Below are 17,684 nucleotides of genomic sequence, written 5' to 3' on the forward strand. Positions count from 1 at the left end.
TCTTTGCGACCGCATCGACTGCAGCACACCAGGCCTCCTTGTCCTTCATCATCTCCCGGAGTTTGCTCAAAATCAGGTGCATTGAGTTGGTGATGCCATCCAACCATCTCCTCCTGTCATCCCCTTCTCCTCCTTTTTTTCAATCTTTCCCAGCATCAGGGTCTTTTCCAGTGAGTCGGCCCTTCACATCAGGTGACCAAAGTATTGGAACTTGAGCTTCAGTATCAGTGCCTTCAATGAATATTCAGGGTTGGTTTCCTTTAGGATTGACTGATTTGATCTTGCAGTCCAAGGGACTCTCAAGAGTCTTCTCCAGCACCACAATTCGAAAGCATCAATTCTTCAGTGCTCAGCTTTCTTTATGGTCCAACTCTCAAATCCATGCATAACTACTGGAAAAACCATAGCTTTGACTATATGGACCTTTGTTGTCCAACCAAAAGTCCTATCTCTGCATTTTAACGTGGGCTCTCTAGGTTAGTCATAGCTTTTCTCCAAGGAGCAAACATCTTTTAATTTCATGGCTGCAATCACCATCTGCGGTGATGCTGAAGCCCAAGAAAATAAAGTCTGTCACTTTTTCCATTTTTTTCACCATCTATTTGTGCAGCTGACACCTAGACAAAGATCTAAAGGATATTTAGGAGTTAGCCATGGGGAGTGTGAGGACAGGAGAACATTGTGGAGAAGACCTGGGCCAAGAGAGCATAGGAAAGCATTGGAGGTGAGAATATCTGGAATCAGGGAAGAAGAGAGAGCAAGAAATGAGACTGGAGATCTTAAGAGGGGTGTCCTCATGAGAGTGGTATAAGGCAGAGCCTGGCCTCTTCTGAAGGGGAACTTTGGAAGAGCTAGCCAGACTCCGAGCTGCATGATCAACTCTTTTAATCCTCATAGTAGCTCTCTGAGGTAGGAACTTCAGTCAGAGCCAAGAAGTGGCACGGTCTGAATTTGAAGCCATGTCTGTGAATCCAGAGCCTGGGCCCTTAACCACTGCTGGAATATTTGTTTACCATCAGTCAGTCATGGAGCACCTTTTGGTTTTTGCATGTCTCTGTGGCACCTCTACTGTTATTTGCGGAATGCCTTTTTTTTTTTTCCTTCTGAATCTTTTCTTAAGCAATAACGTCCAGGAAATGATATGTAGGATTCACTGGCTAGTTACTCTAATATGTTAAAATAAATATGTAATTATTAAAAAGTCCTTGTCCAGACTTTGGAAAACTGTATTTACTACCCCAGAGCTTCCCAATCACTGTCCTGCAGACTGTGTGCCATTGATGGGGTACAGGTGTCCCCGACAGCAGGCTTCCCAGGTAACTCATTGGTAAAGAATCCGCCTGCCAAGCAGGAGACGCAGGTTTGATCCCTGGGTCTGGAAGATCACCTGGAGAAGGCAATGGCAACCTACTCCAGTATTCTTGCCTGGGAAACCCCATGGACAGAGGAGCCTGGGGGACTACGAAGCAGCCCTGTCGGTTTAACTCAGTCTCCTAGATATGTGTTGTCTGCCGTAACACACAAAAGCCTGAGGAGTCTGCTGAATAGCATCAGGCCTTTGTGAGAATGGTGCCATCACCATGCAACAGATGACCTCTGTGCCATGCACTGGGCATAGAGCAGTGAACGAGACAGTAACAGTCCCCTCTTACATGAAGGTTTTGTCTTCTGGGAGAGCAGTCAGTAAATCATTGTAAGAATGACAAGTGTCATGAAAAGGAGGGGTGCCCTAAGATTTTATTACAGCAGGACAAACACGCCTGGTCTAATGACAGTTAACTTAACACCTGAAGGGAAGAGTAAGATTTAAAAGGGAGAAAGAACACTGCAGACAAAAGGAAGTGCCTTTGTGCAGGCCTGAAGGTCAGCACTGTAAGCTAAGAAATCAGGAGACATCTGGATTTGGAAGACCAAAGAGACTGAAAAGGAAGTAGTTCTAGAGTAAAGCTAGAGAAATAAGCAGGGTCCTGATCTTGGATGTTCTGAACTGTATCTTACCAACAAGTTACAGAAATGTTTTGAAAGGGGGCAGGCCAGGAAGACACAACTGTAGCCAATGGGTGGAACGGACTAGGTGCTGGCTGAGGAGTCGTGCTGGAAAGGCCATTCTCAATGCAGGCATCCATTTGTCAGAAGGACTGTTGGAGTCTCTTTGAGTCCCCCCTGAGTCCCTCAGCGTGTTTCCATGGTAAAGGTTCCTCAGTCACTCAGGTTATGTTCTTCTCCATTGAGAAATCTGGATCTAAAAGCCCACTGTCTCAATTTGTGCTCCTTGGTCAGTCCTTGGTGACTGTCTCCCAAGAACGGGTGGTGAAAGGCAGACATCCGAGGATAGAATTGTGAACTCCGGCCTTTTAACTCCAAACTCTTACCAGATCAGGTAAATAGCACAGAGTCAATAAGGGTAACGTATTTAAAAAACAGTGACCAAAATACAGTTTATGCTCATTCTCGAAAGTGGTTCCTGTATTGAGCCTTACTTTCCAGCATTAGAAAACAGTGATTCTGTTCTAATACTACATTTCTTCCCTCACCTACTCAACCAATGTTGTCATAGCTGAGCGATGATATTGATTACCTCAGGAGCTTTTGTAAATTGCAGATTCCTAGGCTGTCTCTCAGAGAAGGCAATGGCACCCCACTCCAGTACTCTTGCCTGGAAAATCCCATGGATGAAGGAGCCTGGTAGGCTGCAGTCCATGGGGTCGCTGAGGGTCGGACACAACTTCACTTTCAATTTTCACTTTCATGCATTGGAGAAGGAAATGGAAACCCACTCCAGTGTTCTTGCCTGGAGAATCCCAGGGATGGGAGAGCCTGGTGGGCTGCCGTCTATGGGGTCGCACAGAGTCGGACATGACTGAAGTGACTTAGCAGCAGCAGCAGCAGGCTGTCTCTCCCAGGAGATTCTGAATCAGAAAGTTTGTAGTGAAGCCTTAGGGTCTTTTTATTTTGTTTTTTTTTTTAACAAGGATCTTTAGGTGTTCAGATTTAGGGAACCCAGCACTTCACGAGTCATAGTATTCCCCACACTCTTATTCCTTATTTGTCTTCTTTAGTAAATGGAAAGTTCTCTAGTGGCTGGGACTTTGTCCTTGTCATCATTGTACCTGTAGTGCTTGGCACAGAAACACCCTCAAATCATAGCTTGATTTGCACTGGGTACTTAGGATTTCATTCATTTAAACAAAGATGTGTTGACCTTTGTGCCATGAGTTAGACCCTCGAAACACAGATACAAAATGAGTTTGATAGTCATTACAGGAAACTAACATCTTTAAGTCTGTTACCATCTATATTATTTTCTAAAGTCACACTCCTATGTTTTATATTTACAGCAAATCCAGAGCAACTTCATCGTTGTCATACATCCAGGTTCCACAACTCTGAGGATTGGTCGAGCCACAGACACACTTCCTGCCAGCGTTCCTCACGTCATTGCACGAAGACACAAACAACAGGGGCAGCCACTGTACAAGGACAGCTGGCTGCTCAGGGAGGGACTAAACGTAAGTCAGGGTGAGGACCTGGAGGGGTGCCCCGGCAGTCCAGGGGTTAAGACTCCACTTTTGCTGCCAAGGGGCCAAGTTCAGTCCCTGGTCAGGGAACTAGGATCCCACAAGTCACGCTGTATGGACAAAACAAAACACCACACACACACAAAATGTAGGACCTGGAGCGAAAGCCCAAGGCTGTCGCCTTGGGAGGGCTTAGATACTCAGTGTATGGCGTAATCTTGAGCAACATCTTCATAGCTTTAATGTATCTTAACATAATGACATTGTTCAGGGTTACAAATATAATTTTTTATCAGAGCTAGCAATTTCAGATTGTACAGAAATAATTGTAACAAAAGAAAATTAATTTTTATAACCCATCAGGATGAATTGGGTATTGAAGAAGCTGATTTTTAGTGGAGGATACAGAATTGTCACTTTCTTAAAATGATGCATCCAGGTGTCTGTTAACTGACCGCTGTATTTTTTCTTCCAGATATTTAGATTTTATTTTGAGCTTATTTTTTCAATCTGTAGCAAATTGAATTCCTCCAATAAGTACTTGTTATAATCTTAAGTTAAATCATAATTTAAAGGCAAAAAGTAAATATGTCCTTGGGGTCATTTACTTAGGATGCAGTAAGTGTCCTATTTTGCAGGTGATAATTAACAGGAAAATTTTTCATGATAGGTATTGAATATGTATATAACATTATAATCCATTTTTAAGCTTTAAATCAAGGGTAGTTTTAGGAACTTGTAGTTTCTATAACTCTGATAGTAGGCCTTAGGGTTTCCTTTTCTAGCATAACTAGCAAACCATCCTTAAGTCCATTTCTAAGCTTAACTATAACTTGACAATGTAAGGGTTTAAAACTCACTTATATCCTGGATCTTCTAATTCTATCTTAGGGACTAAATCTCTGGAGTAAAAATAGAAAGAAAATAAAATAATCTTTTCAAAAGTATTTATGGAATGTTCTTTTCAATATCACAGTAACTTGAATACTCATTAACTAAGTGAAATAACACATGTAGGAAAAAATATTGCTATAAAATTGTAAGCGTGAAAATTCTATCAATATATGGAAGAGTCTTGAAATACTTGGTAAGTTTAAAGTATGCTATGCTCTGATATTAAGTCAAAAGTCCCTTGAGGTATAGAAATTTGCAATAGTTGGTTTATGGTGATGGTGGTTTTCTGATTTTTTTTTAAATAAATAATAAAAAGGTTACTTTGTATTCTTAGGGTTAGCATATGTGACATAGTGAAGGACAAGCTTGTTGATGAGGGAGCATTTCCTCTTGCTAGATTAAATTAGTATTTTGCTGTTACTTTCTCTTTTTCACTAAATCATTGATGCTGTTCATCACTGTTTCTTTTCTGCCAGAAACCTGAAAGTAACGAACAAAGGCAAAATGGCCTTAAAATGGTGGACCAAGCAATATGGTCTAAAAAGATGTCGAATGGCACCAGACGGATTCCTGTGTCCCCTGAGCAGGTTGGGTCTCAGCTCTTTCTTCAGATTCATTCCCTGACCACTGCTATTATGTCGTAACCATTCGTGGGCACTCCCTATTTCATTATGCAAATTATTAAAGATGGGATTTTCTTTAAAAAGGAAAGAAAACCATTTATAACCACCTGCAGAATACCTAAATTGGTGTTACAAAAGTCTAGGCAAGCCAATTTGTAAGGTAGTGTTTCTTACGTCAAGTTGATGAAAATTTAGTTACCTGTGAGTCTTGAGTATATTATTCCAGCATCTTGATGAGAAGCTGTATTCTTACACATTTGTCCTTTTAGTGTGATAAACCAGTACTGCTGGGGATGGACACGAGTCTGTGTCCAAAAAGTTCCTTCAGTTTTTAAGTAAAAATAAAAGACAAATTGTTCATTTTTACCAAGAACTTTACTGAACAACGTGTTCACTGTTTTGTTCCGCTGCCTTCTACTGTTTTTCAAGCAACTTCATAATTCTGTCTTCCCCAAATTTTTTATCTTTCTGAGCAAAGAACTGTTCTAAGTGCCTTTTACAGACTTCCAGGGATCTGAAATTTTTTTCACTAAAAATTTTGTGAATAAAATAAATGGAAATCTAAAGGTGCAGTGTCTGGTGAAAACAGTGGATGAATCAGAAATTCCCATCCAAGCTGTCGTAGTTTTTCCATATAGAAAAACATGTGGTCTTACATTATCCTGATGGAAGATTATGCATTTTCTGTTGACTAATTCTGGATGCTTTTCAATGAGTGCTTCTTTCAGTTGGTCTAATTGGAAGCAGTACTTGTTGGAATGAATCATTTGGTTTTCCAGGAGACCATAATACAGGACTCCCTTTCAATCCCACATCAAAGCAGTTAAAATAACCAAGCTGGTACAAATATTACTCATTGCTCGATTGGGATATTTTCAGTATGTTGGCTCTCTCTTGCATGGTACAATGTTGATTATTCTCAAGTAATGTCTCAATTTGATTTCTATCAACTTCACTGGTCTACTGGACCAGGGAGCATTGTCCAGTGAGGAATCTCCAGTGCAAAACTTTGCAAACCACTTTTGACACATTCGATAAGTCATAGCACCTTCTCCATATTACTGCACATATCTTTTTTTGCATTTTTACCTTTTTTGAAATAACAAAGCATACTATGCAGAAAATGTTGCCCTTTTCCCCCCATCATCAATATTAAGATGGCTACACAAAAATTCACCCGTTTTGACAAGTTTTTGTTTTAAATGCACACTGATGTTACAGCTGTCACAACATAATCTAACAGTTGTTTTGAATAAAGTTAAAGACAGCTAACTGCTACTTGAGCTGTCTTACAGAAAAAAACCAAATGAACTGTTTGGTTAACCAAATATATAAATTTATGTTCACGTTTCAGCAGAGTGCAATATTCATTTTAGACTGGCTGTGAATCACAGCCTGAGGGTTAACATGATGGGAAAAATCAAGGTTGTGGAAAAGGGCAGGAGAGTCCACTTGTGACCAATCCCTATTTTGCATCGATCTTGGATTCATTATTAAAATTTGCCACTATATCTATTCTGTGAGAGGAGAAGAGGACAGCCCCTTTTTTTCTTGCATAGACTCAGAGAATTTTCTGATGTTCCTTTGTTTCAGGCACGTTCCTACAATAAGCAGATGCGACCCGCGATTTTAGATCACTGCTCTGGAAATAAGTGGACAAACACATCTCATCACCCTGAGTTTTTGGTGGGAGAAGAGGTAGGAGACTTGTTTACAGTGAAATGGAAGAAGAAAACGGAGGTCCTATTTATAAAATCAGTGTGCTTTGCCACCCAGTTCTGGTTGTTCCCAAGCATTCTGTAATCTTACCCTGAGGAACAGATAGTCACACTGGCTCCTAAGATATTAGACACTCCACTCTCAACATGAGAACAGTCAGCAAATGTTAATGATAACTTCTGGCCTTTGGTTTTTGAATGTGAATCTGGGAAACCCTGAGAGAAGAGTTCTAACAATGTATTCATCTCTCCATCATTTCCAGGCCCTGTATGTTAATCCTTTGGACTGTTATAATATTCACTGGCCTATCAGAAGAGGTCAGTTAAATATTCACCCAGGACCTGGGGGCTCTCTTACAGCTGTTCTGGCAGATATTGAAGTGATATGGTCTCATGCAATACAAAAATACTTGGAAATCCCACTGAAAGATTTAAAGGTAAATGGAAATTCCAAGTTACTGGATTGTCTTTAGAAATTCTTGGTCAATAAAAGTACACTGTTCTTTGTAAGACAGTGTCCTTGAAGCCGTCTCCACTTTAAGGTGTTAAGGATATCCTTTTCCTTCACTAAATTCCCATCTGGTGCTTTCTTTTTTTCCCTCATTTTGTTTGGTTTTTGGTATTTCTGTTGCTCTGCAGGCAGCAAACTTGCTCATGTTTATACGTTCTCTCTGGACCTTTTTTGGACACATCAGTTGTCTTATTTTTCATTTTGCAAGTTTTAAATAATTCAAAAGGAATAAAAGGTCCACAAAACTTCAACTTTTTTTTTTTTTTTTTTAATATAAAACCTAAAAGATAGCAGAGAGCTTTGAGCTTTTACTTTGGGCCTCTAGCCATTGCTGCCGCTGCTTTAGAGAGAATTCTCTCTGAGGACAAGTGTGGTGAAATTTGTTTTGACCTGATTTGAATATTAACCATTTAATCTTTTTCTCCTTTGTTCTTCTTTTTAGTATTATAGATGTATCTTGTTAATTCCTGATATCTATAATAAACAGCATGTGAAAGAATTAGTGAATATGATCCTAATGAAGATGGGTTTTTCAGGTATGTCTGTTATTCCAGGGAAACCTGCCTGAAATGAGAGTGTTTTGTTTTTTCCTGACACAGTTGATTTAATTCACTGCTTGACTGAAATGCTTATTCTGGGAAGGTCATTGATGCTTGCCTGGGGGTTCCTAGACTTTAACTAGATATTTGTTATAGGATCTTCCCTGCTCCCCAGCTGATCACCCCTCTGCCTTTTGTTTTTCAGGGATTGTGGTCCATCAGGAGTCTGTGTGTGCCACCTTTGGAAGTGGCTTAAGCAGCACGTGTATTGTAGATGTCGGAGACCAGAAGACAAGCGTGTGCTGTGTGGAGGATGGGGTCTCTCATCGGAACACTCGGTGAGGAGCTTGGGAGGTATTCTCTGCTTCCTCTTCCTTTACAGCCTATTCAACTAGAAGCATCTTGAGTTAGAAGTTTTTTTAAGGAATTATATGTTGACTTTTTTTTTTTTTAATGAAGCCACTGAGATTGTGGAAGTGCGAATTTGAACAAGGCTATAAACTGGTGATTTCTGCTATAATAAGGCTATAAACTGGTTCCGTTGGAACCCTCTGACATGATGAGCCCAGGCTTCCTGGGTGGCTCCGTGGTAAAGAACCTGCCTGCCAATGCAGGAGACACAGGTTCAGTTCCTGGGTCAGGAAGGTTCCCTGGTGAAGGAAATGGCAACCCACTCTAGTGTTCTTGCCTGGGGAATCCCATGGACAGCGGAGCCTGGCAGGCTACAGGCCATGGGATCACAGAGAGTTGGGACACGACTTAAGTACTAAAAACAACAACGTGAGCTCACATCATTGGGTTCATGAAAGCCCTAGTGTGTGCTGTGTGCTTTCCCACAGAAGTGTGTATGTTAGCTCTGTGTCTTTCACTGTTGTGGCAGTCACACTCACAGCAAAGCTTTATATAGGCAAGTCATTTAGGGGAGACAGTAGGTTTTTAGGTCTAAATTGTCTAGCTAGCATTTTGAGTATTTGCTTTTCTCTCTCTCTCTCACTTTTTTGGCCACACTGCATAGCTTGTGGGATCTCAGTTCCCCAACCAGGGATTGAATCTAGGCCACCGCAGTGAAAGCTCAGAATCCTAACCACTAGGCCACCAGAGTCTCCTGAGTATTTGCTTTTCTTGTCAGATTGTTTTTGATCAGTGAACAGTAACTTGGTGGTGGTCCAGTCCCTTCATTACATTATCACTGATAGAAGATTTAATAAAGTAACTAGCCCAGCAGGTTTGCAGCTTGCTTATCTGAGACAAGTCCAGCACAGGTGAGCATACCAGGTAGTGCCTATGACCAGTTCTCTGCAGCATTTTGTGCTTCCAGGATGGCTGCTTCAGGATGATTTTAATTCTTCCTGTCACTCACATAGGTAGTTTGACTTTTAAGGCATAGAAACAAACTTAAAAGGGTCTAAGCAGTCCTTGAGAAAAGTTAAGCTGCTACCTCCTAGGTTACAGTGCATTCTCAAGCCCTGATTGAGTTGTTTGAGCTCCTTCATTTGTATTACCTAATGCCATTGCTTCTTGAAGTATAGAGAGAACACTGGACCCCAGGTCTTCTACCACTGAAACAGCACAGCAGTGATCCCTCCAGATGGCAGAAATGTTCAGTGAGTGGCTAGTAGTCTCAGAGTTTTTCTCCCACAAGAGAGATTTGTCTTATGATGTTATTCCTTGTCGTCTCTATATGCCAGTAAGCGTAGATAGGCAAACAGCTGTCATATGCTATACATATGGACCTAGAAATGAGCTGGACTTAATGTGTATTCTGTCTCTTGGATTTTTTTGCAAGTAGTATTTTTTACTTGATGCTCACCACTGGTTTTTTTCTAGTTTCCTTTCTCTCTCCCTTACATCCATTCTGCCCTTTGATTCTTTAACTTATCCTTACAACATTTCTTGAAACTTGCTGCTTTGCTGTGCCTAACTGAGTTTTTGGAACACCCTTTGCATCTTGTTAGCTGCCCTTTTCTCTTGACTCTAGGCTCTGTCTGGCATATGGTGGATCTGATGTGTCAAGATGCTTTTACTGGCTGATGCAGCGAGCTGGCTTCCCTTACAGAGAATGCCAGTTAACAAACAAAATGGATTGCCTTCTTCTGCAGCACCTTAAAGAAACTTTTTGTCACTTGGATCAGGTGGGAGCAAAATCAAAATTGCTGATTATTTTTGTTTTCAGGGAAAATTGAAGATGTTTAAGGATAATTAAAAAATTAACAGTACTGTGCTACCCGTTCAACCCAAGTTGATAAAACCTTGAGGCTGAAGCTCTTAAGAAGTGAGAGATTTGGTAAGGTCAGACCCATACAGAAGTATCTCATACTCAGGGAAACACAGCTAGTTTTTTCTTAAGAGAGTAGATTTCTCTCTTCTTAGGATCTGTGATCATTCTAAGGATAAACATTAACCTTTAGATGTAATGAACAGCAGCAGGTAAATACATAGTTACAGACAGTTAATAAAATGGTATCATTTGAAGTACTTTCTTACTATTGTGAACAGTCAGCATTTAATCGTTGGTGTATATGAATTGCTACCTTTTTATACTGTTCATTGTAGACTTCTTTTAAAAAATCTTGTTTGAGTAATAAAATTCTGAGTAAAAAATTTTTTGAGAAATGTAGAACAGGGTAACATTTCCCAGTTATTGAGGGAATTTGCTTGTTGGTTTGGACATTGCTTGTATTCATGTATATTGATAATGAAAGAAACCAGAAATACAGATAGTGGCAATTTCAGAAATGTTGAAAGAGAAACAAGGTACAGTTGAAGTCCTGTTTTTTAAGTTCCAGTGGAAGTGGTAGAAAGTTGTAGTGCAGCCCTTTTGTGGGTGAGATTTAGACCGCAGAGAGGCTTGTCATTTGTAGAGTTTGCGTGCACTTTTCCTGATTGACTGACAGCATCTTTCCCCGGATTTAGGACATCTCTGGGCTTCAGGACCATGAGTTTCAGATTCGACATCCAGATTCCCCTGCCCTTCTTTACCAGTTTCGATTGGGAGATGAAAAACTCCAGGTAACATATGGGTGTGTATTTCCCATGGGTAGAAAGAAAGGCAGCCAGGTTCAGTCAGACTGAGAGAATGTGTATTTGCTGGAAACCTCATGAAGTCAGAATGCCAACTGGATGTAAATTAGCTGCTAGCCCAACATTTAAACCCCTGATAGAGTATAGATCAGAAGAGATCTGAGCCATCTTTTTAATTAGCTACTATGTGAGGAGTTGCTATTTAGAGAGAGGCACCATTCTGGGAAATTATAAAGTAGTTGCAGTTCAGTTCATTTCGGCCGCTCAGTCGTGTCCGACTCTTTGCGACCCCATGAATCGCAGCACACCAGGCTTCCCTGTCCATCACCAACTCCCAGAGTTCACCCAGACTCACGTGTAGTTTACTAGGCACGTATTTTGCATTCACTTTGAGATTACTCTCTCAGGTGTTACATCACCCATTCAGTTTGGTGATGAAGCCCATTACACACTGAAGAAATAATGCTCCTTCCAAAAGAGAATGCTTACCCAATCCAGCTTACAGGATCTGACCTGCCAGTTTTGTTTTTGGAAGGACACAATTTATTTAACGGGTCAGTTTTTTCAGGAGGCAGTAGCCTTGATTGGTCATTCTTTTCCGTCCCCACACAGGCTCCAATGGCTTTGTTTTATCCAGCAACTTTTGGAATCGTTGGACAGAAAATGACAACTTTACAGCACAGATCCCAGGGTGACCCTGAGGATCCTCACGATGAACAGTACCTGCTGGCCACGCAGAGCAAGCAGGAACAGGTCTGCGGTAATTCGGGGTCACAGGAGATAGTTTTGTGCCTGAGAGAGGTTTGCCCACACTTAATGGATCGTTGCAATGACTGCAGTCTGACAGTATGCTACAGCTGATACTGTTTTTAGGACCATAGATGAAGTCTACATTTAAAATCCAGATGGCAGATTTCTTTGTTCAGCACACATCTATTTTCAGAATACTACTCCACACATGTAAAAGTTAATTTAATGATGATGCTTCCCTTTTGGTGTGTATTATTTCTGAACTTTTCCTCTTTTGAATATTTGCTCAGTAGTATTTTCAGTAAAATCTCACCTATTTTTTTTCTCACCTGTTTTTAAATTATCACATGAAAGGTGGGTAGGCACAGGCAAGGAACTGAATGCCTTTGTCCAGAGCTGATCCTAGTTGTAGGATGTCTGCTGCAGGGGCACAAAGTAAAGCTCTTATCTGCCAGTGAAACAGCAGCTCATGATGGAGAGAAGAGGGCTGTAAACCTGCTCTGGTCTTTGTTCCTGTCCCAAAACTGAGCATGAGATTGCTTAGATAAGGTCTGAAAATGAGGACCCATGACAGCCACTGGCCCAAGAATTCCACTGAAATAACTATACTCAAAAACTCAGTGGGGAATAGTTCATCAACGTCAACATTTCAGTCTTAAAATCCGGCCAATATTAGGAAAGTTCTGTGGTCTGCCCTGCCAGCCTGGGGTTGCCTTGGTTTGTTAGCATGTCCTCGTCTTCTGCATCCACCCCACCCGGTTATCCAGGGCGGGGATTGGGTGCTAGGTTGCACGCTGTGGGGTGTTTTCTGTCTGCAGCACAGGGACAGGCCTTTGTTTTATAGAGTGTCCAGCAGTGGGGTGGGGAGGGGACATCCAGCTGGAGAACACTGATCACTCTCATAGTCGGACCATCCATTCGACTCTCCTTTTGATTGATTTAAAGTCTGCAAAAGCTACTGCTGACCGGAAGTCTGCATCCAAACCCATTGGATTCGAAGGGGACCTTCGTGGCCAGTCCTCTGACCTTCCAGAAAGACTGCATTCCCAGGAGGTGGATCTGGGACCCTCCCAGGGAGACTGTTTGATGGCTGGCAATGATTCTGAGGAGGCTCTCACCGCACTGATGTCCAGGAAGACTGCCATCTCGCTGTTTGAAGGGAAGGCCCTGGGACTGGATAAAGCCATCCTCCATAGCATAGACTGCTGTTGTAAGCATATCTGGGGAGCCGGGAGCAAGCAGTTCCGGGGTTCAGGCTAGGGTGTAGTTTTATCCTGCAGCATGTTCATTCAAAAGCTATCGAGGACCTACTTTGTGCTGCCATTGTCAGGTATTAGAATCTGATTCCTGGCCTTCTTGAACATAGAACCAAGTACCAAAGGCCAAAACAAGTCAGATTACCACATAAAGGCATTCTAGGTAGAAGAAGCAGCCTGTGTAAAGGCCAGTGTGACTGGGGAGCAGAGTGAGGCTGTGGGAGGGGCCGGTACACACCACACTGGACTTTGTAGCCCCCTTAGAGGTTGAGGTCCTGATCCTGCTAGTAGCAGGGTTGGGGGCGGGGCATGTGTGGGGACAGCAGCTTGCTCAGGTTTTGTGCTTTGCAGGGTTCCTCTGGCTGCATTGTAGCATCATCGAAGATAGGTGGGGGAGAGCGCTTTGAGGGGCTCCTGCCATTATCAAGCAATAGATGATGGTGGCTTGGCCTAGGGTGGTGGTAGATACAGAGAGAAAGCATGAAAGGGATTTCTCTGTCTTTTCAGCATCTGATGAAACCAAAAAGAAGATGTACAGCTCCATCCTGGTGGTGGGAGGTGGTTTGATGTTTCATAAAGCCCAAGAATTTCTGCAGCACAGAATTCTCAATAAAATGCCACCTTCATTCAGGCGAATTATTGAAAATGTAGATGTGATCACAAGGCCCAAGGTATGTTGTACATGGTGCAGGTCAGACTCTTTTCCAGTGAAACAGCATTATTTGTAGTTGTATGTGGACAGAGAAAATCCTGGGAGGCATGAGGCTGTGTGTGGGGCGTTCTCGAGGGCTTGGGGCAAGTAGAAAAATGACTTTCAGCAGGTCACACAGATGTGGTGGAAGGAGCTCTGGACTCAGGGACTGGATTACTGGCTTTCAGTCCCTGCTGTGTTCTCCAGATCAGCATGACCGACTTCTGACTTTGTCAAAGGACGGGGTGGGCAAGGAGAAGACTGACTGTACTCACACTGTCAACTAGAACAAGTCCATTTTCATCTCTTTCATATTGAGAATCTGCTGGGCCCTAGACCAGGTGATCTTCAAGGATCTTTTTGGTTTGAACTGTCATGGAAACCATAAACACAGCAATTTAGAAACAGATTGTGTCTGTATTTTATCATTCTCACTGACAATTCCGGGGAATATTTCTGTTTAATTCTCATTCAGAGGGAGATTCATTCAGAGGGAGAGGTTATGGGATATATTCATTCCACTCAAATTTCAAAATAAGTTATTTCCTTAGAAATGGTCTGGCCTATAGGGACTATTAGTGGAATAATAGTAAGTAGTGAATAATAGCATCTTCAGTAATAAAAACCAAAAAATTTTCTTGTGAACTGAAATAGAAAATATCTGTGGTTAGTTCATAGGTCCTGCATGAGTCTGCCCCTAAATTCCAGTAAATGATTAAGTATATGTCTTGTCCGTTTTCATTGAAATATCTTTGTCATTTCTTCTCTAGGACATGGATCCCCGGCTGATTGCCTGGAAAGGAGGGGCAGTGTTGGCTTGTTTGGATACCACACAGGAACTGTGGATTTATCAGAGAGAGTGGCAGCGCTTTGGCGTCCGCATGCTACGAGAGCGAGCTGCTTTCGTGTGGTGAGATGGACAGAAAAGTCGCTGTTGAAGACCAACACAGACCTTGTGGTATAAAAGACTTAGTATAATTTATTGACTTAGGTGCTTTTCAGTTTCATGAAAATAAAGGAATCTTAACTTTTTTTGGTTGAACACATTACATTGGTGTAAAAAAATAAGCTGCTTTTGTAGTCAGGACATTTGAGAATAAATATGAACTTAGTCTTCCGTGGTGAATTTTCCTGCTCTTCCTCGGGGTCTCAGACTCCCGATGATGTCTGTTGCTGCAGTAGAGTGGCTCTCAGGTGGTGAAGCCCTTCCTTTAGGTTGACTTCTGAGTGTTAGGCAGTCTCGGGTACCCATGAGGGGTGGGTGTGTGAGTACCTGAATTGTGAGAAATGTCTGATTACACATTTTCCCTCTTGTATAGCATAAACGTATGTCATGACTTCTGTATGCTGCTAAAATTCCTTGGGGAAAAAAAGGTATTTTTGTTGTTGTTTCTTTCCATTTTTAAATTTTTCTCTTGGATTACAAAAAGTAGCGGGGCCCATTCAGGTCCAGATTTCCAGAGCAAAGATTTAAGGTTGGGCTGGTTGGCTTTTGTTACCCACATGATCTGGGGTGGGCTTGGGAAAGGAAACCAGTCACTATTTGACCAGAACAGAAACAGAAAAGGCAAACTCATTTTCTTCCTAAAGCCAAATAGAAATGGTTTATATATAATTTAGACAAGATACCTGTCATAATTACTAACTTAATCAGTAGCTCCTCAGTCTTCCTTGACCTGAAAAACAAGTGAAAGTTCTCAGAGTACTTCTTGTTCAGTATGATCTCTAGAACTGGGGCTGGGGGTGGGACTGGCAGAAAGAAAAAGTAGGTGAAGGTAAGAGACTCAGGCCAGTGGAATACAGAAACAAGGATGGTTGGGAGCTTTCCCTGGCGGTCCACTGGTTAGGAGTCAGCGCATTCACTGCTATGATCATAGGTTCAGTCCTTGGTCAGGGCAGTAAGACCCCGTAAACATTTGGGCCAAAAAAAAAGGATGGCTGGAAGTTTAGGACATGGAGAAATATTAGAGTATTTTAAATAAATAGGATTATCTTGAGTGTGTGCTCAGCAGGTTGGAAACAAAGAAGAGCCTGCCAATGTGACAAAATTTTAACTTGCTTCTCGTCTTTGGGATGCTTGCCCTCAATCTGAAAACTGTATGCTATTTTAATTTTTATTTTTTTTTAATTTTTAATTAAGTTTATACACTATGATTTTACATTTCTGGATTGTTTCAACACAATTTAATACTAGCTACCTAGTTCTAAAAGCATAACGAATTCTGTGTATAATAGCTCTTCACATAATAGCAATTTGCTCTCAAAACTGGTAGAGGTTGATTCAGAGGAACTTGGTTTCTGGTCCATGTTTTGACATAGGTCATGTCCATTTTTTACTATCAGCACTTAAAAGCACCATGCAAACTGAACAGGACAAGTAAGTGAGCTTTACCACAGTAACTGTTTTGCCTCAGGCATTACTAATTATTTGCTTGTGAAGCTGTACACTCTGCTTCTTTTTTTGGTCTTTGTAAGATATGTATCCGGAGAAGGCAATGGCACCCCACTCAGTACTCTCGCCTGGAAAATCCCGTGGACGGAGGAGCCTGGTGGGCTGCAGTCCATGGGGTCTCAAAGAGTCGGACACGACTGAGCGACTTCACTTTCACTTTTGACTTTCATGTGTTGGAGAAGGAAATGGCAACCCACTCCAGTGTTCTTGCCTGGAGAATCCCAGGGACGGGGGAGGCTGGTGGGCTGCCGTCTATGGGGTCGCACAGGGTCAGCCACAACTGAAGCGACTTAGCAGCAGCAGCAGCAGGCATGTATCACAGGAGTGGCACGGCCCTTTAGGGATACGCGACAAAACATTTTAACAGTCGTCCACCTGAGACTGACCCACACTCTAGAGCAGATGCAGGCTTGCACTGTGTGAGAGAGACAGGCTTTCCTAGAGAAATACAAATGGCAATATAACCAACTTTTGGTGACTTCTGCATTAAGGAAAAGATGCTTTGAGAAAAGTAAAAAAAATTGGAAGACTTAAAATGCCACCCATCTCTATGTTCTGTAATGCCAAGGTAGATTCTGTTTTTTTACTTAAGTAAAACAGTATAATAACTCATTTATAAAAAATTAATTACTTCAAGAGGGCTAACTTCAACATAGGAATTATTTTTGTTTTGAACATGAAAAGTTACGTATAATCAACAAACTCTGAATTCTGACAGTTAACTTCTAATGGGTAACTTTGGATAAAGGTAGACATCAGCTCTGTAAGTGATATATTTTGTTGATGTTAAAAATCCCCTGCCCACGAGTCAGATAGGACATGAGGCTAGTTCAGCTGGTTCAGAGGGAGGGTCCTATGCAAATACCAGGTGTAGAAGTGTTTCCACACAGAGTAGGGCACATGGTCAGCAAAGATCGGCGCAGCCTGTTATTCCCTATGTCTGTTATAAAGATTTTTGTGTGTTATAGAGGGTTTTTCACCTAAGAAGTTATTGAACTAGTGAGGACTCTCAGTTTTGGCCTTCATTAATTAAACTTAGTTACAGAGCTAAACAGTTCTACTTACTCTGCAGGGCATGCCCTATTCAGGACTGGATGTTCAGGTGGGAAATGCTTTATTACTGATTATCACTGTGGCTATAGTTGTACAGTGTTCCTGATTTTTAGATATGAAATTGAGGTTTAGAGTTATAAATTTAGTTTCCGTTTTTAATGCCACAGTCTTTGGTAATATTTATAACAATTTTATTGGTATAACATTTAATTACTAGATTAAGGTGTATATATTCCTTTATAAATTATCCTGTTGTAAATCCTCCCTATTCCTTTTGCTCAAGCAGATATACATATGGTTGACTCTTGAACAGTACAAGTCTGAACTGGGCAGATACACTTAAGTGCATTTTTTTCAGTAAGTAATGCACTACACATCTGCAGATGGTTGAGCCATGGATACAGATGATGGACTGTGAAGTTCTCCCTGGATTTTCCACTGCAGAGGGGTCAGCACCCTTGGGTTGTTCAGGGTTCAGCTGTAGTCCTCCCTGCAAGTAGCCTATATGGTAAACTTCAGATGCTTACAGACCCTTTTTTCCCTGTGATTGGAGGGGTCAGAAGGCTTTAGGGTCTCCTGCTTCGTGGCTGGGCTACAGGGAGCAGCAGCTGTAGTGACAGGCGCGTGACCTTCTCCCCACCGACACATGCTGCTTGGC

General features: G+C 41.7%; 2 protein-coding genes across 6 annotated transcripts in view; one reads left to right on the plus strand and one right to left on the minus strand.

Annotated features, from left to right (window-relative positions):
• Window positions 1–14,633, plus strand: part of ACTR8 (ARP8 actin-related protein 8 homolog (yeast)) — a 15,508-nt gene extending 875 nt beyond the window's left edge. The window contains exons 2-13 of the mRNA XM_010851672.1: window positions 3,339–3,509; window positions 4,889–4,999; window positions 6,629–6,733; window positions 7,017–7,190; window positions 7,707–7,800; window positions 8,009–8,141; window positions 9,782–9,935; window positions 10,717–10,812; window positions 11,437–11,577; window positions 12,520–12,784; window positions 13,338–13,501; window positions 14,292–14,633. Coding sequence (XP_010849974.1) covers window positions 3,339–3,509; window positions 4,889–4,999; window positions 6,629–6,733; window positions 7,017–7,190; window positions 7,707–7,800; window positions 8,009–8,141; window positions 9,782–9,935; window positions 10,717–10,812; window positions 11,437–11,577; window positions 12,520–12,784; window positions 13,338–13,501; window positions 14,292–14,435 — 1,752 coding nt within the window. The 3' untranslated portion in view covers window positions 14,436–14,633. The remainder of the gene's footprint in view (window positions 1–3,338; window positions 3,510–4,888; window positions 5,000–6,628; window positions 6,734–7,016; window positions 7,191–7,706; window positions 7,801–8,008; window positions 8,142–9,781; window positions 9,936–10,716; window positions 10,813–11,436; window positions 11,578–12,519; window positions 12,785–13,337; window positions 13,502–14,291) is intronic.
• Window positions 14,634–16,226: 1,593 nt separating this feature from the next.
• Window positions 16,227–17,684, minus strand: part of IL17RB (interleukin 17 receptor B) — a 16,457-nt gene continuing 14,999 nt past the window's right edge. For all 5 annotated transcript variants that reach the window (XM_010851674.1, XM_010851673.1, XM_010851677.1 and 2 more), the window contains one exon: window positions 16,227–17,683. In XM_010851674.1, the coding sequence (XP_010849976.1) occupies window positions 17,619–17,683 (65 nt within the window). In that variant the 3' untranslated portion in view covers window positions 16,227–17,618. The remainder of the gene's footprint in view (window position 17,684) is intronic.

Source organism: Bison bison, unplaced genomic scaffold (genome assembly GCF_000754665.1).
Source record: "Bison bison bison isolate TAMUID 2011002044 unplaced genomic scaffold, Bison_UMD1.0 scf7180017864304, whole genome shotgun sequence".
Classification (NCBI taxonomy): domain Eukaryota; kingdom Metazoa; phylum Chordata; class Mammalia; order Artiodactyla; family Bovidae; genus Bison; species Bison bison.